Consider the following 20,606-nt stretch of genomic DNA (forward strand, 5'->3'; position numbering starts at 1 on the left):
TGCAGTGCGTGACTCGAAGACGGACACCAGACACATCTGATGGAAGTCTTAGTGCCTTTGTTTAAAATAACGCGGAGACATTTTTGTCCTGACTTGATTATTTCCATAGGGTGTTGTTAGAAATAATTCAACATGATATGAATAGAAAATGAAATTTTGCAGTTAAATGGCTTCAATTCAGAAATTTCTTTATCCATAATTTCTTTTTCTAATTTTGCAATTTCTTGTGTTTCACGAAGCCATTTGGGTCTATAAAAATGGGTTGAAGCTGGTCTTGGATTTGACCACATAAATTCCTGACTTTCATAGTTCTAGAGCTGTGTTGTATTCCGCGGCTCGCGATTCCTTGCGTTGGTTTATTATATTCAATAGGTACGCGGTAGGAGAGCCTGACGGGAACTGGGGCGAAATAAGGGAGCTGTTCTGCGCGTAGTACTATTCGGCTTTATTAGACAGTTCGGTGATGTTCGGTGCGTGAAGACCACTAGACAAAAATCTGCTGTTTCGACGGAAAAGGTTTCTAGATATAGGTTCGGTAAGTACGAGAGTAGGGGTTGGTCTCAGAGGTCAATGTAGGGAGGGGCGGTGAGGTCTAGGTTCAGCGATGAGTAAAAGTAAAGGATGATGTGGAGGTCTAGGTTTCGGGGTGACTAACGTTAGGATGATGCGGATTTGTTTACAGTTAAGGAAAGGAGGCAGGATGACTAAAAACTAATGAAAGATAGGAGAGAGGTATACGACAGCTGCAATGGAACAATTGTTTTTAAAAAGAGACTTTGGTCATCCACATTTTCTTTGCTCCATGACTGTTTATAATTGGAATGTCCACTTCTGCCATCAAAGCTATATTTACAAGTTAGTAAATAATATTTTTTGCTCTATATAATCTATATCAACTAATTTTAAAGCTTGTAAAAGTCTACTACAAGTATGATCTAACAGAGACTATAATGGAAGTTTGCATATTTTTTCACTGATTATTATATTTGTAAGATAAGCAGCTTTTTTGGCTTTTAAAAGTTTCTTATAACTAGGATATAAATCAAAACAGCGAATTTTCGCTCTGTGATACATTGCTGCATTCTGTTTGTTTGTCAAATCTTTACCACTTAAAAAACATAAAGTCTCTTCAGATGTATGGTAGTATTCTTCTTTCTGCTGATGAACATTACACAAGAAGCGAACGTTATTTTAATACTGATACAACAGTCATTTTTCAATTATTTTACACTTAATTACTTTACATGCAACTTATAATAAAAATATATTGCATAATAAAACACCTACTTGACGTACTTGGAATATTTTCCTAGTTTTCAAAATGAAAAATTATTTCTTCATTCAACCAACTGCTTTATGTCCTCAAATTCTGATTTATTGTTTGAACACTTAAATTTTTTAATCAAGAAGTTAAGGAGTTCTGATTGTTTTGCACTTTTTAATCGTTCTTTGTTGTTACAGATAATATTGTGCAACTCTGACCTTTTTATTCGATTCATTATATATCTGTTTAATTTGTAAGTATATTATATACATATGTATTTGTAAGTAATTTTTAATTTGTAGTATCGCATACTAATATTCGATTCACTTCGTCTATTACGTCAAATAGATAAGAGATACTTCCGTAAAGTGTGGACTTGGTGTTCGGTGGACAGGAGAATGTCGTATAACATATACAGCAATCTATCATTGGCTAATAGAGTGCAAGTGTTGTTTAAATCATTGGAAAAGCAGATTCTTCGAAAGTGGTCTTCCTGTATTGAATGACCGATCCAAGCCGAAACTTTGTCAAGTTATAATCTTGGACCCACTATGAAGTAAGACTGTATTAGTGTTTTAGATAAATTGTTTATTTAATATTAAATTTTTCATAAATATATTAGCAGAGAATAATATGCAAAGATATAGTCGATACGCTCTGGTGGGACAGAATGTAGATATCCCTACTTTGCACTTTAAATTTAAATACCTTAAAAAGGCACAAATTTTCTCATTTGGATATACATATGTAGGGTCTGACATGTGACTTTATATCAAGGAACTTGTCACTGCGTGAATTTCAATGACTAATACTTTTGTTTTCCTTTCGTTTTATTAAAACATGACTAAGATTTATGATATATTGAGAAGGGAATTGCAAGGGTAAAATTAAAGATATTTTACTTTGTTTCAGTGAAAAGTTTATGTTTATAGTACCTACTTTAATAGTAAAATGTTTTACATACGAATTTTTTAAAGATAAACTTTCCCTAATGCATTGAACATGCTCCAATTTTCAAGATATTAAGGAGCATGAAAGTTCGTCAATTTTGACGGCCTATATCTCAGTAACCAATCAACATATTTAAAAAATTCAAGCGACATTTGATGCACTGATGTATGTACAATAAATCTGCCATAGTAGCAGAAAGCTGCTGTATACTTCGAAAATTGAATTTTGGCCAGCTTTTAATGAAATGGTACCATTGTGTGGCGTACCCACCCTTACGGTCCATCGATATTGGGCAGCAGCTGCCCTAAGGCGGCTGTCACCCGCTCTACTCGAGGGAAGGTTTCGCAATCCTAGTGGACTGTAAGTATGGTACAAAAACTGTCTTCTCATGTCCATTGATAGACAAGGCACATGATGTAAATCGTCGAATAGTGTTTTCCATGACACTATTAGGAGTCGGTTTGTCTGGTCTGAGTAATCGTACGCATGTCTCGAAAGTATATTTTTGGGATCGCTAGGTGTTTACGATACCGTTACGAAAGAAGCAGTTGACGAAGAAAAAGTGTAGAATACTGAGCACGAAATGCCAATGACAGAGCTAACTGTATCGGGTGATGGCAATTGGAAAAAAACGCAGGTTTAGTTCTTTATTTGGTAATACAAGTCTGATCGGTAAGTATTCAAAGAAAGTTATCCACACAGTTGTCGAATCAAGTTTTTGCCAAACGTGTAATATCATGAAGCACAAGATAAACACAGAAGAATTCCATAACTAGGTAATTGAACATGAAAAAGAGTGTAGGAATAATCACTTAGGTAGCGTAGAAAAAATGGAGGTTGACGCCGTAAAAAAAATGTTTCTGAGATTCGTGGAAGAATACGGAGTAAAATACACAACATATGTACATATATCGGTGACGGAGATAGCAAAACTTTTAAAACAATTTTGGACATTAAACCCTGTTGCAAGACCAAGGAACGTTAATCCGTCGAATTGATCAAATCGGCAGGATGGTTCGAATGTGGTGACGGTTGCGGAGCACAACGGCTCAGGCAAAACTGTTTTTGATCGCCGGTGTCTAATCCCGAACACACGCATTCGCGCACACAACTAGCCAAATGTTTGGTTTTGGGGTAAACAGCCAGCAACTGTCACCGCAGGACATTGAACTTCACCTATCTGTCTCGCTCATGACGTCACCAGGAAAGTAACCTCGCCGAGTGATCACTCACCGTGGATCGATCCGTTATTGTCGGATTTTTTAAAAATCTCAACAGTCGGGAGTCTTCGGTGGTCCCTTCGGTATAAAACACGGGCGAGAGGACGTCGCAAGATTCAATCACCTCAGGCCTGTCCTGTCGCTGCCGCTCCAACGTTATACAGAAGAAATAGAAACAGTCTAGACTTTGCTTTTCGGCCTTTTGCGTCCTTTTATACGATTCTGCCCTACGGAACATACTGAAGTACCTTTACCAGCATGCTCCGCTAAGTTTTCGTTCGTGTGCCAATCTCCGTTATCCTCAACTTTTCTTTTGTATTTTATTATTCGTGTCTGCCAGTGTATTCTCATCTATTTTGCCAAATATAATCGTTCTTATTAGTCACCTGCGCAGTCTTGATCTATCTCACTAAAGTCATACGAAACAAACCCTATGGAGAAGAAGCCATCGTACGAAAGAAAGAATGCGTGGGTCATGTGGAAAAAAGAATGAGCACGAGATTGCGGAATGTGAAAAAGAATCACAAGGGCATTGGTGGAAAAGGAGTGGGAAAATAAACAGCTAAGGTGATCGGTGATTTAACAATATATTACGGCTTAGCAATTAGAAGAAATCCCGATGCGATTAAAAAAATGAAGAATGACATATGGACAACGTATTTTCATAGCTTTGTCCAGCAGGAAGCAACAGTTGGTGCAAGTAGCGTAAAGCAGAGGCTGCGGGCACGCTGGCATCTTTTACAGATAATAAAACGCCTCTAGAGGAAAAGTACTCTTAAAAATAAAAACCCACTTATGAGGGTTTGAGCTCATATGAACTACTAGAAAGATGTGTGGGAGCCAACACCCAAAATAGTAACGAGAGTCTCAATTCTCTGATATGGAGTTTTGCCCCGAAGCATATACATTCTGGACCGAAAACAATACAAATTGGGAGTGGAAATTGGACCAAGGACTAAGAATTTTATCCGTAACGAGGCTGAGGTGCGTCGCATCAGATCTGTGCAGCGCAAGTTAGACGCAACAAAAAAGGCTCGAATTGCTCATAGATACCAACAATCGACACAGTTAGACTTTTATGAAGAAGAGGAAAGGTCGCTGTGTAGTGCAGGTATTGCCGACTGAATGTAAGTGCATCTAATTTCTCTTTATTGTTTCTAAACTTCAAGTAAAACATTAAACGCGATTTTCTCGAAACCATATTTTACGAAATGATTGCCACGATATCTCCATAACGGCATGTCCAAAGTCATACATAGATATTCCAAAATGTTGTTATTCTCGTCTGAACCAAAATTATAAAAATATCTGCAAAATTGCGCCTCTAATTAACAAATTGATCCCACAGTTAAAGGGACTTTTCCATTTAACATGGCACCATTTTGTTAAAAATTAATTGTAATGTATAATTCTAGTACAGATGACAGCGCCGTTCTTACTGAACATGATTTTGATTGATTCATATGTGTCAGATGCACACGAAGGGCGGAATCGTGGAAACTAGTTGGACGTATTCGGAATCTTCAGGTCTTCATACGAGTATGTCATACTTATTTCTTCACGATAAAAAAAAAAATGTAAATGTTAAAAGAACGATTAATTTGTAAAAAAAAATTTCGTGCGCTACACTTACTTTGATTTCTCATAAAAATTTCTGAACGTTAGCAACGAAACTCGCGTGCTAGACCAGAATATCCCCTTAACAAATAGCTGCCTATCAGAAATAAGAATTCCATTACATTATCCACCCGCATGGAAGGAATATGATAATTAGGATCAGAAACTCGTGGCATACCGAAGTTCAGTTTTAAATCAGAGTTCAAGAGTGCCATAGTTATAGAATACGATTACGTCGAGTAGAACGTCAGACTTTGTCAATGCGACAACGGATACAGGTCTTTTAGGACTTGAAAACTTTACCTATTTCAACCATTGCTGCAAAGCATCACATGCATCCAATAACTATCCGTCGCATAAAGATGTTGCGTATTCACGAATTTGCTGCAAAAAGCAAAGGACAGAGACAACGGCAGAGACCGATGTACGAGGAATTGGAGCACCGTTTGTTTATGTGGTTCGCAAAAAGAAGAACTCTTGATGATTTTCTAATCGATAGTTTAATGTTAGAAAAAGCTACAGAATTGAAACAGTATATTTTGTCCTATTCAAATTTCAAAATTAGTAAATCGTAGTTTTCAAAATTTAAATATCGACATAATATACGTTTAATCAAAGCGTATGGGGAAAAGGTAAGTGCTGTTGAAGCTGGAGCAAAGGCATTTTGTTCAGCATTTTCAGTAATGGGTCGAGCAAGAGGACATCAATTCGGAAAATATTTCTAATATGGACGAAAATAGTCTTTTATGGAAAGTTATTCTAACAAATACACTTTCATAGGAAAAGAATGTTAGCGGAAATGAGAGTCGCAAAGACAGATTCACAATGGGGATATGCGCAAATGCAACAGGAACGAATAAAATGATGCCCTTAGTTATTTATAAATATCGCAACCCAAGGGCATTGAAACATTCGTTGCATAGACTTCCTGTGATCTTTAAATCACAAAAAATGCCTCGGTAGATCAACCATCATTTATGGATTGGTTCGAAAACTATTTTAAGCCAAGTGTTCGCATATATAAAATAGGGAAAGGTATCATTGGTAAAGTAAATTTGTTACTGGACAATTGTACGGCTCATCGAGTACCAGAAGATGTACAGGACCGGAACGGTTTCAATTGTAATATATATACCACCAAATACGACATCTCTTATGCAACCCATAGATCAGGGAATAATAGGAAAGACAAAGAAACTGTACAGAAAGTACATGTTACGTACGGTGTTGACATGTGAAGGAGGAATGAACGAATTTTATCAAAATTATAACATAAAAGATTGTCTGGAAATACTGATGCAAGCGTGGGCCGAGATCACTACGGAAAATTTAAAAAATGACTGGAATAAAATAATCGCGGCGCCTTCAGACGCTACAAATCTGGACGAAGATGAACATTTGGAAGAACTGATTTCAACCATAAGTAAAGGACAAATATCACCTGAAGAAGCGACAGCCTTCTTATCTTCATTAGAATTAGAACAACTGTTGTCAGAAAACTCAACGCAAGAAGCCACAAATAAAAAATATAATTATAGGTAATCATAATTTATACAAAATGTTCACGGATTTATTATCCAGCGTTTTTCTCGTAAACGGTGAGTATGAGAAAATTCTCATCTCTCATCTCTCAAAATTCTCAATTTATGAGTTTTTTGTAAACGATATAACGACGTATGTGAATTTTTTGTGTTTGTATTATTTTTTGAGAAATGAAGATGACATTCAATTTTTTACCCCGTAATCATCACGTAACGAATCTCATAATACGAGATATGCATTTACGGCATTATCATGCCGGAAAAAGCGCAATCCTCAATGCGATTAGACAAACATATTGGCTGATCGACGGTAAGAACACAGTAAAAGTCATCCACAAATGCATACGCTGTTAAAGGTTAAGTTCGGAAGTTCCATACTACGTCATACGTAACTTACCTGAGACATGAGTCGCCTAGGCGCGCCTCTTTGAGAATGTAGGGATAGATTATTGCGGCCCCGCTTATATTAAGAAAAAGAAGAAGTATAACCGACAAAAGGTAAAGGTGTTCGTTGTAGTCTTTGTTTGTTTTGCGGCTACTCATTTGGAATTTGTCACTGATCTCACCACGGAATACAATGGAGCTTTAAAACGCCTTTTCGTTAGAAGGGGTGAAACACGCAACATCTACACAGACAATAAACTAATTTCCTCGCTCACCTCATTTTTGAGGACACTGGGAAGCGGCGCTGAAGTTGTTAAAGAAGCACCTGTACAAAACCGTAGGTGAAAGATTATTTACGTACGAAGCGCTGAATATATTAATAATTGAGGTTGAAGCTATCCTCAACTCACGATCACTCATCCCATTATTCTCTGAAAACATGGGACGCGGTGGCTGGAATTTGAAAAATAAATATGCATTTGTTTCCGTGTCGCGTTCTCGTAATTGATCATTGTTAAGGGTTTGACTTTGTGACCCGGTTGACTATCTACGCTATTTTTGAGTACCACATTTCAAAATCTATTTTTGAATTAACTTTTCCGTTTACCCAGAGATCGAGGCCCAGAAAGTGTTTTATGGGCGCAGAAACTCGTTTCTGCAGGGCATACGTTTTTCTGGCGCCTACTCAAATAAAGTCATTCGTACTGTCGTGTCCTCAACACGAACCACGCGACCGATCACCCCCACCGTTGACTTGCATCGCTTCTATCTACCTGCCAATAAGGGTTCGCGAAAGAGGCCTTTTTCTGGGAAGGGCGTTGACTGGCCCTTTTTCCAAATTAGCAGCTACAAAAACATGTATAAAGGTAGCTTTCGCAAGCCCGAGAACCAGAACATGTACGGATAGAAGCAGAGCGTGTACGGTGTATACATATTAAAAAAAAACCGAACAACGTAGTTTAACCTAAAACTAAACAACCAATAGGGAATCATCCATCGTGATATCTTCCAACCGAGAAATAAGATCACGGTACCAAACATTTTGGTCGTTCGAGCCGGATCCACCCTTGGAGAGTGAGATCCGCAATCAATCCGACGAAGATTAAGATCCACATTTGGTCAGTGGGATCTGCTTCGAGCAACGAAGATTTCAGATCACAGTAATTGATACTGTGATATCACCATCTGTGGACAACAACCGAGTAGCAGACAACGACACGGCCAACACATCAGGACCGTGCCGCCAATTCAGCAGTGAGAAGCAGCGTACAGCACGGCCAGCCAGGACTCCCGTGCCAGCAATCTGCATCATCACTCTACGAGCAGGGGTAAAGAGGAATCGCAAGGCAGCCTCCAGTAGCTGAATCACCGCATCCCTCACCTGACCACCACGAAGGAAAACATCCGAAAGGAGTAGCAGCCAACTTTAAATCATCACAAAGGTAGGCTCGACTCATCAAATCTATCACATTTCTTTCAATTGTTATTCCTTAATTCGATTTCGGTTACAATGACATCCGAACTAAGAAACCTCATTAAAGAACGCGCAACGGTCAAGGCGCAACTGTCGCGATTAAATAATTATCTACGACAATTAGAAACGGTAGACATTCCCGCATTAGAACGGCGCAAGCAAAAACTCGAAGAATATTATGTTAGTTTCTCCAACGTCCAAAGTCGCATTGAAGCAATCGACGATAATCCCCAGCAGGATCAGAACCGCGAGGATTTTGAAATTTTATATTACGAGTGCGGTGACTTCATCGATCGTGAATTAGATAAATTAAATAGAATTCCACCTCATAGTAATACGGTAGTTACACCATCTATATCAGCACCGCAGTCTATACTACCTAAAATTCATATTAAACCCTTTGATGGCAACTACGCCGAGTGGCAAGACTTTCACGACACATTTAAATCACTCATACACGATAATGAAACCGTTCCCATAATACACAAATTCCATCTTTTAAAATCTTATCTAACGGGAAACGCTGCCACTGTAACTAACTCATTAACGGCTTCCGAGGAGAATTACTTCGTCGCTTGGGAATTAGTTCAAAGGCGATTTAACAAACCTAGAAAAATAATTCAGAGCCACATTCGTGCATTATTCAAGTTGCCAGAAATGACAGGAAAGGGTATGTCTTCATTGCGCGCCCTTACAGAAGCAGCCGAAATGCATGTAAACGCATTACGTTCGCTAAGGCAACCGGTAGACTGGGACGAGATTCTCATCTATGTTGTAACAGCTAAATTAGATAAAGCTACACGCACTTCCTGGGAGCGCACCTTTGAAAACAGTATAATGCCCAAGTTTAAAGATCTGTTAGCCTTTCTAAATAAATACGCGAGAGATGACGAACCAATACAATTGATCTCAACATCGCGCGAACCCATCCGGAAACAACGCGACAACCAGTCGATACGAACCGAGTATCGAAGCCAGGTACAAGGCTATAAGGCGCACGCCTTTGTCAATACCAACACCGCGATTATATGCGCCCTTTGCAAGGCCGATCACTATTTAACCCAATGTCCGAAGCTCTTATCTCAATTACCAACAGAAAGATTGAGATTAATAAAAACGCTAAAACTTTGCGTCAATTGTTTTCGAGGTAATCATTCCTATGCTCAATGTCGTGCGGGTGTTTGTCGGAAATGTATTGCAAAACATCACACGTTACTGCACATTGAAAAACCTAATTCTCTTAACAATCAAGTAAATTCATCACAGAATAGAAATTCACTAATGTCTTCAGCGAGTCCGCTCATTAGTCCCAAGCCAGGTACGTTAATGTCATTGACTACGGTCGGTAGATCCGAAGTTTTATTAGCCACCGCCCGGGTTAAAATCCTCGATAGCCACAACCGAGAGCATGAATGTAGAGTTCTATTAGATGCAGGTTCTCAATCTAATTTTATTACCGAAGAATTAGCAAATAAATTACAACTTCACAAAGGTAAAATAAATATACCAGTAGTAGGCTTAGGGTATCAGACAACCAATTTAAAACATTCAGTTATCACACAATTCAAATCGCGCTTTACCAACTCTAAGCATGAAGCAAAATTCTTAGTTATTCCAATTATAACCTCATACTTACCGTCGCGAATAGTGGACAGCGAACACTTAAAGATACCATCAAACGTAGAATTAGCGGACCCCTATTTCAATATACCAGCCACTATTGACGCCTTATTAGGGGAATACCTATTTTATAAACTCATACGTTCTGGGCAAATTAGGCTAAAAAATGAAACAGCAATATTACAAGAGACACAATTGGGTTGGGTCTTCTCAGGAGAAGTAGGAGATAAGGGAGCAAACAATTCAAGTATAAAGGGTTTTTTGACTACCACGAATTTAGATACTCAACTAGCTAAATTTTGGGAGCTAGAAGAGCAGCCATCCGCAAAATCAATTTCCCCCGAAGATGAACAATGCGAGAATCTATTTCGAGAATCGACTCAACGCAATCCTAACGGCCGATACATAGTTAGATTACCCTTTAACGAAAAAAAGGATAAGCTAGGCGATTCCTACAAGGTAGCCCTAAAGCGATTCTACTGCTTAGAGCGTAAATTAGAACAGAATAGTGAGCTACGAGAACAATACAATGCCTTCATCGAAGAATACGAGCGACTGAATCACATGACAAACATATCTGACACAGTAAACAGTCAGCAAGGGTATTACCTACCACATCATGCGGTAATAAAGGCTAGCAGCCTTACCACTAAAATCCGAGTAGTTTTCGACGGCTCCGCGAAAACCAGCAGCGGGTTGTGTGTAAACGACACCCTCTTAACCGGTCCTACGTTACAAGACGATTTGTTTTCCTTGATTCTACGCTTCAGAACACACGCTTATGTACTCACAGCCGATATAGAAAAAATGTTTAGACAAGTAGTTTTACACCCGAAAGACACAGTTTATTATAAAATATTATGGCGTAAAAATCCGAAGGACGCGATTAAAACATACCACCTCAATACAATCACGTACGGTACATCCTGCGCTCCGTTTCTCGCAGTTCGTTGCTTGCAACAATTAGCTAGCGACGAAAGGACGTCATATCCTTTAGCAGCAAACACCATTGAAAACGATTTTTACATGGATGACCTATTAACCGGAACACGGACCCTAGACGACGCCATAAAACTCAGGGAACAACTAATAGGTATCCTCAAGGCCGGCGGTTTTAATCTACGACAATGGGCATCTAATGAGCCATCGCTTATTGAAGGCTTCATGGGACAAACCACGGACGAATACCTTTATTTAGATAGTAATAACATAAAGAAAACCCTTGGAATTTGTTGGAAGCCTCGCAAAGACTATTTTACTTATCGAGTCAATATAATCAATCGCGAAGCGCAAGAGACCAAACGTACTATGCTATCAAAAATAGCACAGATATTTGACCCGTTAGGATTACTTGGACCAGTAGTGGTAAGAGCGAAAATCTTTTTCCAGCAATTTTGGAAAACTAGCTTAGATTGGGACGAGGCAATTCCAACCGACCTATTCGCCTTGTGGAAGGACTTTGTGGAGGATTTGAGCGCTCTGCCGTTGCACTCGCGTCCTTGGATTATTGCACTCTAATGTGCCGTCTACAATAACTCGAAGGACCACCCAGAAGAGTTTCTACTTTTCTGAGACTGTATTGTTTCTGTGGGCCTAGCCTGTTTGCTGGGCTTGCAGAGTTAGGACTTCGCTCTATCGTTGCTCAGAGATAACTGACTTCGCAAATCGATGACGCTCGTCGACTTGCCGCTGCTAATACTAATTTCTTCCGATTGGCTGTTTTCCTGCTTCTCGAAAACACCAATCGGCGTGTAGAAGATGCATCGCGACACCCTTCTCTTGCGCCCTTAACGCGCGTTTCCTTAGAGAGGGGGTGGCGATGTCCTTTGTCAAATTGACGAGTGTCTGGCAACAGCGCGGGAATTCCTCCGAGTTCGTCACCTCGGTCCCTTGACCGTTACACGCTGACTCGTGACTCACCCCTTCGGAAGACCCATTTTTTATGGCAGGGCTAGGTTATTGAGGACGAGGGAAAGCGCCTTAGAGGCCAGAGGGTTGTAAACCCAACTTTCTCTCGCCGGGACGTAATTTTTACTAAAATTACATGCTGCCAATTATCAAAGTCCCCTTCTCAAAAATAACCGTTTCGGCATATCCGTGCCATAAACCGCTGCGCAGACATCCCGCCCACCTTGAACGCGTGTTACGCGTTCGAAACTAACGCTATTATTACTTATAACGAATATTTAAAATAAATTACAAGTATTACTAATTGTAGAAATGTACATGGTTAGATTATTTCTAAAACTATTTCACTGAGCGTGGTCAGTCTCTTTCATTGTCCAGGATCGGCAACAGACACAATTTTGTCACTGGTCTTTTGTACTCCGCCTCTGTTGTTTTGATGGTGGCGACCCTAGCCACTCCATCCTTGCCGGGATGCAGATGTATGACCCTGCCAAGAGACCAAAGCAAGGGAGGCAGGTTGTCCTCCTTGACGATGACCAAAGCGCCTTCGGTGACCTTTGGCGATGTGGATTGTGTCCATTTGTGCCTCTGCTGAAGCTGGTGGAGGTATTCCCTTTGCCAACGCCTCCAAAAATGCTGTAGCATCTGTTGAATTAACTGATACCGACCTAGTCGGCTTGTCTTTAATTGAGTAATGTCATGATCTGGTAACGCGGTCAGTCGATTGCCAATCAAAAAATGTCCGGGAGTGAGGGTATCGAAATCTGCGGGATCGGATGATAATGGAGTGAGAGGACGAGAATTCATACAGGATTCTATTTGCGTCAGCAACGTGTATAATTCTTCATATGTGAGCCTTTGCTCGTCGATAACTCGCTTAAGGTGATATTTCGCGAGTCTTACCGCGCTTTCCCATAGTCCTCCGAAGTGAGGAGCACGAGGAGGTATAAATTTCCAATCTATTCCTTGCTTTGTTAGAAATTCAGTCACTCGTTTTTTATGATGCTGAGAATTCAGCCGCTCGCTTAATTGTTTGAGCTCGTTTTTTGCTCCTACAAAATTGGTTGCATTGTCGGAAATGATGCAACGACATCGACCTCTTCGCGCTGTAAACCTTCTAAGGCAATTAAGGAATGCCTCAGTGCTCAGGTCCGTGGCCAACTCGATATGAACGGCCTTTGTGGCGAAACATATAAAAATACAAATATAAGCCTTGACTGTGACCTTGCTAGGCGTACGCTCTTTTGTAGCGAACGGGCCCGCATAGTCAACCCCGCAAGTTGTGAATGGGCGAAAGGGTGTTACCCTCTCAGTAGGTAGCTGTCCCATCACGCATTCGGCAACTCGTGGCTTTACTCGGAAGCACCTGAGACATCCCCTAATGACCCTCTTCACATTATTTCTTGCGGCTATGATCCAATATTGTTCTCTTAATGAGGCTAATGTCTGCTGACCTCCTGCATGCAAGAGCCTTACATGCTCATGCCTGATTATGAGGTCGGTCAGCGGGTGTTTGGTTGGTAAGATAGCTTGATGCCGTGTTTTAAAGGCTAATGGGGCGTTTCCTAATCTTCCGCCCACCCTGATTATTCCCTCTTTGTCCAAAAAGGGTGCCAGCGCGCGTAGAGTACTGGACGCACTCACACCCCCTTCCCTTTCTAGGGAAACTATTTCACCGGCATAGGCTTCGCGCTGCGCTAACCATATTAATCTATCGCGGGCTCGGAGCATCTCGTTGACGCTAATTAATACTGTCTTGCCTTCACCGGTAGCACTGTTCTTAAGCTTCGCGTTTTTCGTGAATCTTAAGCAATAAACTGTTACCCGTAACAGTCGCGTGTACTCGGAGATTCTGCGGAAGAGCACGAATTCTTCCCCTACCGTTGCTACAAACAGATGCTGTTTTTGCTTCTCTTCGGGCACCTCTATAACGCTTGTCTCGATTGATGGCCAGGCACGTTCACCCTTTGACAACCAGGATGGTCCTGACCACCATAGCCGGTTGATCCGTAGCGAGCTTGGACTGGTTCCGCGCGAGAGTATGTCCGCGGGATTGTCGCCCGAGGGTACGTGCCTCCACTGGTGATCTTTGCATAATGTCTGGATCTCCGACACCCTGTTCGCAACGAAAGTTTGCCATCTATTTGGCGGACCCTGAATCCAGGCGAGTGTAACTCTTGAATCGGACCAATAATACTCATTTTCGCAAATCAAATTCAAAGCTGTCTTGACCCCTTGCACTAGTCGCGCTAACAATAGTGCACTACATAGCTCTAAGCGAGGAAGGGATAGAGATTTCAAAGGAGCGACTCGCGACTTAGAGCACAGTAGCCTGACTTGGCGCACCCCTGCTGTGTTTTGGGTTCGCAGGTATACGCAGGCCCCGTATGCCTCTTCCGAAGCGTCCGCAAACCCGTGAAGATCTATACTCTCTGTCTCGCTAATTTTTGCACATCGCGGAATTTTGATATCTGGCAATCGTTCTAACGCATCACGATAGGCGGTCCATTTCGTGTGCAGTCCCTGTGGGAGGGATTCATCCCAACCTACCCTTAATTGCCAGAGATCTTGCATCATCAATTTCGCTCGAATTATTATTGGTCCGATTAAACCTAACGGATCGTAGATCTGGGCAATCTCCGACAATACCGTCCGTTTGGTGTAACGTTTATTAACCGATGGTCGCACGTTGTAGCTGAGCTGGTCTTCCGCAGGCGACCATTTCAAACCGAGTGTTTTCGGAGCTTTGTCTATATTAAATTGCCTATCACTATCTCCGTCCGCGATCTTCAAGATGGACGAGCAGTTGCTCGCCCATTTGCGTAATTCAAAACCGGAGGCTACCAATATCTTAGAGATTTCCTCCCTGATCTCCTTCGCGTTCTCAATCGTTTCTGTCCCGGTTACCAAATCATCAACATAGAAATCGTTTATGATTATCCTACTAGTACGCGGGAACTCTGAACTGCACTCTAAGCCTACTTGTTTGAGCACGCGCGTTGCCAAGAACGAGGCTGACGCTGTACCGTAAGTGACGGTGTTCAGTTCATAGCAATCTATTGGTGATCGCGGATCTGTCCGCCACAGAATTCGCTGAAACGGTCTATCGCGAGAATCTACTAATACCTGCCGATACATTTTGGCTATGTCAGCGGATAGAACGTAGCGGTGTGTTCTGAATCTAATCAAAATTGACGTGAGGTCACTCTGAACTGTTGGGCCTACCTTTTGACTATCATTCAAAGATATACCCGTGCTTGTTTTTGCCGAACCATCGAATACCACCCGTAATTTCGTGGTGGTACTTGTTTGCTTGGAGACGGCGTGGTGAGGTAAATAATAAGACTCACTTTGAGCCTCCTTAGTTTCCGAAATGCGCGACATGTGGCCTAATTGCTCATACTCGCGCATGAATGCTATATACTGACCCCGGAGCTCAGGCTGCCTGGCTAATTTTCGCTCTAGAGACTTGAATCTAATTTCTGCCTGCCCGCGCGAGTTCCCTAAAGCCTTGATTGGCATTCATTGAATGGTATTCTGACCGTGTAGCGACCATCGGGGTTACGTTTGACGTTCGCGACAAAGTGCGATTCACATTCGTCGATCGCGTCACCGTTTGTGATGCCCTCTTCTACCTGCCAGAACCTTTCTAGCTGCTCATGTAATTGCCCGTTCGTAACTACGTGGCACTTGCCTACCTGGCTTTCGTTTCGAATACCCGAATCGAGCCTTCCGCCTAGCACCCAACCTAGCTGCGTTTTCTGCCATATCAGATGGCGATTTACTGAATGTTGCCCGACGCATAGTAACCGCCAGAAGAGTTCTGCTCCGATAAGAAGGTCGATCTTTCCGCGCTTGTGAAACTGAGTGTCGGCCAATTTGATATTAGGAGGTATTGATATCGCGGATCTTTGTCTAGGAAGGTTCGGTAGCTCTTCCGTGATATTACTCATTATTAAACATGCGACGCGAGCACCGAAGCCTCTTATTCGCGAATGGATTTCTATATCGACCTTTCCTTCAACTTTGCTGTTGATTGCGGCTATTCCCGCTATTCGCGCATTTGCCCGTGAACGGTCCAGCCCCAGCCTATCGCAACACTCTGTTGTGATGAGGTTGGCCTGTGATCCCAAATCTAGTAGAGCACGGCATTCTCTTTTCCTTCCCTCGCGGTCCTCTATAAATACTACTGCGGTAGACAATACCACTTGGTTCGGAGTGCTGCTGGCGTCCTTGGCGATGCAAGCCACCGTATTTTGTGACTCGCCATCACACGTTCCAACTGCCTCCTTGGTCTTATAGCTATTCTCTCGATGCAGTAAAGAGTGATGTTTCTTCCCGCAGAGCCTACAATGGTTGCGGGTGCAATTTTGCACTCTATGACCTGTCTGGAGGCAGTTGTAACATGCCCGAATATCCTGTACGATTTTTACACGTCCTTCTAGCGACGCGTCTTTGAATTTGCTGCATTGTGCTATCGCGTGCGCAGCCTGACACACCGGGCATGCCTCGCACGCGCTAGCCACGTGAGCGGCTACACGCGGTAATCTCCGACTACCTGGGACTGTTACTAGCTCGGGCTTTACTGCCCCTACCGGTGAAAGTGACGTAATATTTTCTAAATAGTGCGCCCGTTCCTCCAAGAATGCCGTAAATTGACGAAGTGTTGGGGATTCCGTGGTGGAGGGAGCATTTCGCCGCTCCCATTCCCTAACGCTGACTGGGTCCAGCTTTCTGGACAAAATGGGAACAATCAAGGGGTCCCAAGTCTCTATGCCCAATCCTAATGCTTTCAACGCGTGGAGGTGATTGTTTGCATCATCTAACATTTCCCTGATCGCGATAGGCGACTGTTTTTATATCGCCGGTAAATCTAATAACGCGTGCACGTGGTGACGTTTAAGCGCGGCTGAATTTTCATACCTGGCCTTGACAGCGTCCCATGCTGTACGGTAATTGCTTTCGGAGATGCCGATGGATTGTACTATACGAGCCGCAGGTCCCTTTAGCAAGGATTGCAGGTAGTGGAATTTACCACATGTGCGCTTCTTAGGCCACTCGAGGACGAAAGCAAGTCTTAACTCGGGGAGAGACAAAAGAACGGAAACTAAAATCTGAAGGAGTTGGAAAAGAGAAAGTTCGCGTGGAAGAATAGAACGAGGTTTGGTAAGGATTTGTTGACGACGACGTACCCGCCACACTTTCAACGCGTGGAGGCGATTGCTTGCATCATCTAACATTTCCCTGATCGCGATAGGCGACTGTTTTTGTATCGCCGGTAAATCTAATAACGCGTGCACGTGGTGACGTTTAAGCGCGGCTGAATTTTCATACCTGGCCTTGACAGCGTCCCATGCTGTACGGTAATTGCTTTTGGAGATGCCGATGGATTGTACTATACGAGCCGCAGGTCCCTTTAGCGAGGATTGCAGGTAGTGGAATTTTTGAACGTCTTCCAATTGTTCGTTATTGTGTATCAATGACAAGAAGGTATCACGAAACCTAATCCAATCATTATAATTGACGTCGAAAGATGGTAATTGAATAACTGGCAGATTTGCCCTAATCGGGGTATTGCTAAATGCGGGCGATAATCCCGTTACCATTGCCGAGCTACCTGCTACCGTGCCTCGCTGCGGGGGCTGCGCACCTTCAACGTATGACTCGACTTCACTAATTAATTGGAAATATACATCCTCAAAATGCTCCCATTCGGCTTCTTGTGCACTAACCGCGTCCGTACCTTCGATAATGCGTTCTATTCTTGTCTGCACGGTATCGAACCTATCGTATAGGCCTGTGTTTGCTTCTAATCTCTTTTTTAACGCGCCTACCGACACCGAGTGACCCGATTGATTGAAAAAACTCCTAAAGCGAGTTAGCGCTGCTTTAATCGAACCGCGATCGGCAATGAGGGCTTTCAATTCGCCGTCCATGTTGGACTTATTTGACGCAACTAGAATAAAGGAGGGACTTACTACTTGGAGAGGATGCTGCGTGACGATGCTGCCTGATCTGTCCGCGTTGACCTAACCTGACCTTCACCAGCAGACGTAGCTCGCCGTGAAGTAGACTCGTGGTGTCTGCAACTGTTCGTGGTCCAGTGGCGTCCTCGAAGCGTGCTGCGATGCTCTGCGTCTCTGCTCAGGCACCTTTGATGCGTCTGCACTGCGGAGGCTGCTACGAGCTTCTATCAGGGATGATCCGGGGTTGCTGGGTGATTGCCAATCAATCACTGGTCTCAGCAACCGCTGCTACTGGATCTCGTTCCCGATGACTCGTGGGCTGATCAGCTGGACTTCTGTGTTACTGCTGGATTTTCGCTGAATCCGGCTCGAAGGACCAATGTGTAGGATTTGAGCGCTCTGCCGTTGCACGCGCGTCCTTGGATTATTGCACTCTAATGTGCCGTCTACAATAACTCGAAGGACCACCCAGAAGAGTTTCTACCTTTCTGAGACTGTACTGTTTCTGTGGGCCTAGCCTGTTTGCTGGGCTTGCAGAGTTAGGACTTCGCTCTATCGTTGCTCAGAGATAACTGACTTCGCAAATCGATGACGCTCGTCGACTTGCCGCTGCTAATACTAATTTCTTCCGATTGGCTGTTTTCCTGCTTCTCGAAAACACCAATCGGCGTGTAGAAGATGCATCGCGACACCCTTCTCTTGCGCCCTTAACGCGCGTTTCCTTAGAGAGGGGGTGGCGATGTCCTTTGTCAAATTGACGAGTGTCTAGCAACAGCGCGGGAATTCCTCCGAGCTCGTCACCTCGGTCCCTTGACCGTTACACGCTGACTCGTGACTCACCCCTTCGGAAGACCCATTTTTTATGGCAGGGCTAGGTTATTGAGGACGAGGGAAAGCGCCTTAGAGGCCAGAGGGTTGTAAACCCAACTTTCTCTCGCCGGGACGTAATTTTTACTAAAATTACATGCTGCCAATTATCAAAGTCCCATTCTCAAAAATAACCGTTTCGGCACGTCCGTGCCATAAACCGCTGCGCAGACAGACTTCTTGACTGAATTACCCACATTAAACAATTTCAAGGCCCCAAGAGAAATATTAATAAGAAATCCAAAACGAATAGAATTACACGGCTTCTGTGGTGCTAGCGAAGTCGCGTATGGAGCATGCATCTTTTTAAAATCCGAAAATGACCGAGAAGATACAGCGATACGTTTAGTTACCGCCAAATCTAAGATAGCCCCACTGAAAACTATTTCAATTCCACGATTGGAATTATGCGCGGCCGAGCTTCTCATTAAATTATACCGTGCTGTATCTAACGCATCAAAAATCCATTTTGATTCAATCCATTTCTGGTCCGATTCTACAATAGTGCTACATTGGATCCGCTCACCGCCTCACACCTTAAAAACATTTGTTGCCAATCGGATAACTAAAATTCAACAGCATAGCACTTCAACCAATTGGGCTCATATAGCGTCAACCGACAATCCCGCGGATTCTATATCTCGTGGACAATCACCTTTAGAATTTTTAAATAATTCGTTATGGTTAAATGGACCGACGTGGCTAGCTGACATACCTGCGCGATGGCCTGTAAAACCTTTACCTTATATTGTAATACCTGAGCAACGCCCTAGCATTAACCTACTCGCGTCCAGGGAGGAATTAGACCTTCAAAGATTTTCTTCATTTAAGACCCTTCAAAGGGTAATAGCTTATTGTATACGCTTTCACCGAAACACTACAAACAAGGTTAAAATAACGGGACAAATCACTACCGCGGAATTATTGAAGGCTCATCAGGTCATCATAAAGTATTTACAGAAACGTTCCTTCGCGAAGGAATTAGAAACACTAAGGAAATTCAAAACAGTAAAAAAGGATAGTGCTATATTTTCGCTATCTCCCTTCATCGATTCAGAAGGTATATTACGTGTCGGTGGACGTTTACAGTATTCAGATTTAGAATATAGCCAGAAACACCCAATACTACTGCCACGTTCTGAACATCTAACGCAATTGATTATCCGAGAACAACATGTCGAAGCTAAACACGCAGGTATCCTGGGTACTCTGAATGCCGTTAGAAACAAATATTGGCCCATTGATGGCAAAAATACCACAAGGCATATTGTTCGTCAATGTATTCAATGTTTCAAGGCAAAACCGGGAAGCATGCCGGAATATCCGATGGGTAATCTACCCAAGGACCGCGTGACCGCAATAAGACCATTCCAGGTAGTAGGGATTGATTACTGTGGGCCATTTTTTATGAAAGAGAAAAAATTTAGGAATACTAAAATACTGAAGGTCCACATAGCTGTCTTTATTTGTTTCGCGACCAAGGCAATTCATCTCGAAGTCGTTAGTGATTTAACAACCGAGGCATTCTTAGCAAATCTGAAAAGATTCTTTGCTCGGCGTGGCTACTCTCAAATTATTTATTCAGACAATGGCACTAATTTTGTAGGTGCAAAAAATAAACTGTCCGAACTATTCGCACTATTAAGAACAGAGAAACACAACGATAAAATATCGAGATACTTAGTCGACAAAAATATTCAGTGGAAATTTTCACCTCCCAGATCTCCTCACTTTGGAGGTCTATGGAAATCCGCGGTAAAGTCATTCAAGGGCCACTTAGTTCGTACCATCGGA

General features: G+C 42.5%; 4 protein-coding genes across 4 annotated transcripts; 2 read left to right on the forward strand and 2 right to left on the reverse strand.

Annotated features, from left to right (window-relative positions):
- Positions 1 to 8,487: 8,487 nt before the first annotated feature.
- LOC108578234 lies at positions 8,488 to 11,589 on the forward strand. Its single transcript, XM_017941523.1, has one exon. The coding sequence runs from the start codon at positions 8,488 to 8,490 to the stop codon at positions 11,587 to 11,589; it is 3,102 nt and encodes a 1,033-aa protein (XP_017797012.1).
- A 747-nt stretch (positions 11,590 to 12,336) lies between these two features.
- LOC108578236 lies at positions 12,337 to 15,363 on the reverse strand. The gene has a single exon (XM_017941524.1). It carries the CDS (start codon positions 15,361 to 15,363, stop codon positions 12,337 to 12,339), a length of 3,027 nt encoding a protein of 1,008 aa, XP_017797013.1.
- A 119-nt stretch (positions 15,364 to 15,482) lies between these two features.
- On the reverse strand, positions 15,483 to 17,915 carry LOC108578237. The gene is made up of 2 exons (XM_017941525.1): positions 17,172 to 17,915; positions 15,483 to 16,829 (listed from the first exon to the last, which is right to left on the reverse strand). Exons 1-2 carry the CDS (start codon positions 17,913 to 17,915, stop codon positions 15,483 to 15,485), a joined length of 2,091 nt encoding a protein of 696 aa, XP_017797014.1.
- A 191-nt stretch (positions 17,916 to 18,106) lies between these two features.
- Positions 18,107 to 20,186, forward strand: LOC108578238 (the record flags this gene model as incomplete). The annotated part of the gene is made up of 2 exons (XM_017941526.1): positions 18,107 to 18,196; positions 19,392 to 20,186. Coding segments are annotated over exons 1-2 (885 nt in total), but the record flags the coding sequence as incomplete, so codon positions are not given.
- Positions 20,187 to 20,606: the final 420 nt, after the last annotated feature.

Source organism: Habropoda laboriosa, unplaced genomic scaffold (assembly GCF_001263275.1).
Source record: "Habropoda laboriosa isolate 0110345459 unplaced genomic scaffold, ASM126327v1 scaffold3456, whole genome shotgun sequence".
NCBI lineage: Eukaryota > Metazoa > Arthropoda > Insecta > Hymenoptera > Apidae > Habropoda > Habropoda laboriosa.

Coding starts and splice junctions, on each gene's coding strand:
- LOC108578234 (XM_017941523.1), top strand. CDS start 8,488: ATGACATCCGAACTAAGAAACCTCATTAAAGAACGCGCAACGGTCAAG.
- LOC108578237 (XM_017941525.1), bottom strand. CDS start 17,915: ATGGACGGCGAATTGAAAGCCCTCATTGCCGATCGCGGTTCGATTAAA. Junction 16,830..17,171: donor ACGCGTTGAAAGTGTGGCGG/GTACGTCGTCGT, acceptor ATATAAAAACAG/TCGCCTATCGCGATCAGGGA.
- LOC108578236 (XM_017941524.1), bottom strand. CDS start 15,363: ATGTCGCGCATTTCGGAAACTAAGGAGGCTCAAAGTGAGTCTTATTAT.